Genomic DNA, 5000 nt, shown 5'->3' with positions numbered 1-5000 from the left:
CTGTGCTGGTGAGTCGCTACTTTGGCGACTGTCTGGAGTACTTTGGGATGATGCATCGTGGCCCTGGCAACTGTCTGGAGTATTCTGGGATGGTGTGTCGTTGCCCTGGCAACTGTCCGGAGAGGTCTGGGATGAGGTGTTGTTGCCCTGGTTACTGATGCTATGGCAGGAAGCCAGCGTGTCGGTTGACAGGAAGAGGTCCCGCTGGGAACAGAGGGGGGCGGAGTCATCCAAAATGGTCTCCATGGAACAGCTCCGGGGGCGGAGCCTCAACGAGGCAGTGCTGCTCTCTGATTGGGCAAGGCTCAGACAGCTGCCACCTAAGAGGGCGGCCCTGGAGCTGACCCTGCGGGTGGGAGGGGCATGTTGGGAAGCCTGCCTGGCCACGCCCCCTCTCAGAGCGGCCAGCCGGGATCTGACCTTGGGACCGAAGACCTCTTTCATCGGCGAGTCAGTCTCGTCGCACGCCTCCTTGCGGAGCAAGCTGAGCAACAGACACTCCGTGGAGCGGAAGAGGTTGGCCCCGCCCACGTGGGGCGTCTTGGCGGGGGGGGCGTGGCTAGGCCCCGGCTCCTGGCTCTTACGCTTCCCTTTCTGAGGCTTAGGAGCCACCAGGTAACCACTTAGCACTGGACACACACACAGACACACACCATAGAAACAGACAAATACACCACAGAAACAGACATACACACCACAGAGGAAGAGACACATAGACAGGCAGGGTTATACAGTGTAGGGCGGCAGGCAGGGGTGGGGTTAGTAGACACACAGCAACACTGAAGTGGAGCTGCTGCCAGGACATCCGTCGTCGCAGGTCCACTGTTAGCATGTTAGCGTGCTCGGACACAGCTGGAGGGGGGGGGGCTCTCTGCTAGACAACACCTCCACACTAGGACATCCCATAATAACCTCCTAGCTCGGACAAAGACTGGGGACCGGGCAGGGACATCCCATAATGACTCTGGCCAAGCAGGGGACTGGTGACACAGCCCAACCCTCATCAAACAGAGACAGACCACACGTGATCCTACCACTGTGGTCCAAACTAGCCTTGTTGTTGAAAAACTGTTTTACATTATATATATATATATATATGACGATTTATACCTACAGATAGGTAATGATACATACCTTTTTATACAGCCAATGCTGTATATTCACACATACCTACATATAGGCAATGACATAATACATTCATTGACATTGATGTACGGATGATGGAGTTAGATTCACCCATACCCAGCACGTTGATAAACAGCTCGTAAAACTCGAAGGTGAGGAGAGGTTGAGGCAGGCTGTTGAAGTAGTCAGACACGGTCTTAAACACGTCCCTTTCAAAACCAGGGTAGGAAGGATGGCTGGAGTCAGACTTTGGCCCTGCAACAGCATACAGGCTCCGGTTAAACGGATCGAATCCTTGAGTTTCAGCAGTGCTTTCTAGGGGCACTACTTGTACATCACTTTGGATAAAAAGCGCCTGCGAAATGAATCGGTGTCGATGTGAATCGTGAAGCAACGGCAGACGCATACGCACAGCTAGCCAGACACTTCATAGCCGACAGCACCCAGGGAGGAATGTCATCTGTGGAGATCGAGAGAGACTGGTTAGCATGTGTGCTGCATGAGAGACTGGTTAGCATGTGTGCTGCATGAGAGACTGGTTAGCATGTGTGCTGCATGAGAGACTGGTTAGCATGTGTGCTGCATGAGAGACTGGTTAGCATGTGTGCTGCATGAGAGACTGGTTAGCATGTGTGCTGCATGAGAGACTGGTTAGCATGTGTGCTGCATGAGAGACTGGTTAGCATGTGTGCTGCATGAGAGACTGGTTAGCATGTGTGCTGCATGAGAGACTGGTTAGCATAGTTAGAGACAGTGGGGAGGGGGTAGGGGAGAGAGAGAAAATAAGAGAGAGAGTTATATAGAAAGAGACAGGAGTATGCGTGCACCAGTTTTATCCTCCAGGGTCACAACGCCGTGCTTGTTGACGGTGGTCATGTTGTAGACAATGTTCTGAGGGTTGACATGGCGCAGGTCTAGAACGTCCTCCAGTGCCGTCACTCCTAAGATCTTCTGCAGGCTGAGACACACAGGCTGTCAGTTCTAACGCCCCCCATGTCCATAAATGCAGTGTTCTAATACCACCTGTCCACCATAAGGATGGGACGCTGTAACCTACTGTGTGAGGGTGATGTCTCTCCAGACTTCCAGCACATCGTCGTTTGTGAGCTCCCTCCTGTGGACCTCAGCAGTTCCTGCCTCCCCGTTCACTTCCTGTTTCTGCTCTGATGGGTCCACGTTCTCCTGGACACACACACACACACACACACACACAAACACACACACACAGAGTTAGAGCTGATCCTGAGATCACCACTTCAACATACGTAGACTTCATCAGAACTGACCAGAGTCTCCTTGTCAAGCTTCTTTGAGCTTCGGAACTTGAACAAACCCTCCTTCTCCTTAAGAGAGAAGTTCTTCTTCCCCGATGGGGTGCAGGGGAGTGGCTTCAGCGGGGAGGAGGGGGGGAACCTGGAAATATTCCGGTTCAGGTGAGGTGCAAAAAAATGGCATGTAGAACTCACGGCAGAAGAGCAAGTATCGGAATGTTCTAGAAGCCCTCAGATCCGAACAACCACAGCCGGTGAAACCCACCTGTAGATGTGACCGTCATCCTCCAGCTCTTCAGTCCCCCACCTGCCCTTCACGTCCTCGATCACGTGATTCTTCAGGAACTTTTTCAGCAGCTGGAGTGTCTGTTGCCTCGTGACGTCCGGTCCGAAGTTGCTGTTGTTCCGGAGCAGCTCGTGCAGCCAGTCGACGGCGGCAGCGGCCGTGAAGCAGCTGCCGTGAACGCGAAAGTGCAGCCGGTGTTTCCGGAGCGGCATGCCTGCTCTGAACAGCTTGGTCACTTCATTCCACTGCAAATCAACCACAGGAAGAAAAAAACGGTCATGCCAGGCGCCTTTGGGCATTAACCTGATAACCCGAAAGAGAGAGGAAAGAGTGAGGAATTTATCCAGGAACATCTGATTAGATATATACATCCCAGCTTTACTGGGAGTTTTTCTTTGTCTTCCTTGAAGGTTTAGGTTAGTTGAGGGGCAGTTCTCAGGGCGTAGCCTATGCAAAGCCCTTATTTACTTATTGAATCACCAGGTTTATTCATGATACAGAAAATGTATCAAAGTTGCTGATAGCAGTCATAACTGACTGAGGGCTGCTTAATTGCTACTGTAGGTTCTGACAAACTCACCCGACACTGTGTCGGATACACAAGCTCAAGAAAACAAAGCTCCACGGAGCCCCATTCATAAGCTAATGACCATTAAAACAACCTCACAGATGGTGATTAAGACCATGCTAGCCGACTTTGGTCTGGTCTAACGTCATTGTTTCTGCCTTTTGATATTCCTATAGTATGGCAAACGGTGTAACTACTGTACACTCAGACCAAAATATTTGTCCTCCCTGTAACATAAAATATTACCTAGTCCAACACATACTAACTAAGACTACTAGTTAGCAGTTTTAAGTTTTAAGACTGTGCAAGCTACAAAACACCAGAAACATAATTTATATACCTACTACTTTCTTGAATTCATATTTAATACAGTCACACTGTCTACATGGTAGGTTATTAAACAAATCCTGTGTTAAAATGAAATACGTAGCTAATAAGTTAGATCTAACGCTAATTAAACCACTCACTACTGTACTGTACGCTAGGTTATTTCGATAACGTTAGCTAGCACCAACAACTCGGCTTCAAAGTCTTACCAGTTTGGTCGCCCTGTACGGGCCAGGAGTGATGATATGAGTACTCATTATGAAAAATAAAACCAGAACCCTTCTTCTGTCACCCGATGTTGCAAGTAAATTGATCCATTAAAAACCGTATTGTTCTTTTATATGGTTCCTGACCCTGACTCAACCATGAAATGACTCTAAAGTACAAGGCAGCTTTTCACCGTTTAAAATTACGAGCCTCGTCCTGCGTGCTGCTGATTGGTCTACGTAGTTGTCACGTGACTGGTTATGAGGTTCCACGACAAATGAAACAAAAGCTCAAGGAATATCATAACAAATATTGAGACGCTGACTCAGGTTCGACTCAATGTTCAGAGATGGAGATGAACAATGCAACACTTTAACAACATAACTTTGCACTGTGTACAACATTGTATCAGTTTGTTTACACGTTTCATTTAAACTTTCTAAAAGTGAACGTTGACTGCCACCTCGTGCAAGCTATATTGCATTACAACCTGTCATACCGGCTGTTTCTCAGCGTAAAAAAAATAGAACAAATTATCTTTGGACGAACACACATCGTGAAATGTGAAGTTCTCACGGGGACTTTTAAACTAAACTCTCTCTGCATATGCTTTCTGCACATTTGTGACCCCCTGTCTGGCGGGCTCCGGTGAAGAGGCCTCTTATGCTGACGAACACCCACACATCTAAGCGGGGAGCACTGGAATCTCACCATTGTGTAACTCACCGGGGGGTATTAAATCAAACACTGAGAGACTCATCTACACCAGAATGGCCTCCTTCAAAAGAGATGTGGCCTCTGGGAAAAAACAAAGCCTAGCTCAATAGTGGATTACACAAGGAGGAATACAGTTGCTAGGTCATCATGGACATTGATGTGAGCCACAGCTGGTTAGACCACTCCAGAACATGCCAATCATCCCATGATGAAAACTGAGTTAGAGACTGGGATAAGACTTTTACACGGTAACATAGTTATTAGATCATAGGACGGCAGTTAAGATGTCTCAGTAAGTTTGTTATATCCCAGTAATACATTTATGAGACCATAGTAAGTCAGTTATTATAAAGTAATGAGATCATGATAAGATATTTATGGGATCATAGGGAGTTAGTAATGACATCACACAGCCTGTGAAACAGGAACGGCAGAGAGACTTCCATGGCGCTGGACTTAATGTGGCTGTGCGTCTGCCCTCTTAAGTAAATATTAATGC

General features: G+C 48.1%; 1 protein-coding gene across 2 annotated transcripts in view; it reads right to left on the bottom strand.

Annotated features, from left to right (window-relative positions):
* depdc1a (DEP domain containing 1a) overlaps positions 1 to 3980 on the bottom strand; it is an 8121-nt gene extending 4141 nt beyond the window's left edge. Inside the window, exons 1-8 of one of the 2 annotated variants that reach the window (XM_084693092.1) lie at positions 3787 to 3980; positions 2662 to 2927; positions 2412 to 2538; positions 2183 to 2307; positions 1953 to 2083; positions 1538 to 1585; positions 1243 to 1380; positions 1 to 629 (exon numbers count right to left, since the gene is read on the bottom strand). The exon at positions 1 to 629 is cut by the window's left edge and continues 655 nt beyond it. In XM_084693092.1, the coding sequence (XP_084549218.1) occupies positions 1 to 629; positions 1243 to 1380; positions 1538 to 1585; positions 1953 to 2083; positions 2183 to 2307; positions 2412 to 2538; positions 2662 to 2927; positions 3787 to 3834 (1512 nt within the window). In that variant the 5' untranslated portion in view covers positions 3835 to 3980. The remainder of the gene's footprint in view (positions 630 to 1242; positions 1381 to 1537; positions 1586 to 1952; positions 2084 to 2182; positions 2308 to 2411; positions 2539 to 2661; positions 2928 to 3786) is intronic. The other variant, XM_084693093.1, reaches the window with a different exon arrangement.
* Between the last annotated feature and the right edge of the window lie 1020 nt (positions 3981 to 5000).

The sequence above is a fragment of the Hypomesus nipponensis genome, chromosome 26 (assembly GCF_054491055.1).
Source record: "Hypomesus nipponensis isolate SF chromosome 26, ASM5449105v1, whole genome shotgun sequence".
Lineage (NCBI taxonomy): Eukaryota > Metazoa > Chordata > Actinopteri > Osmeriformes > Osmeridae > Hypomesus > Hypomesus nipponensis.
This window is presented reverse-complemented; position numbering and strand designations above follow the sequence as displayed.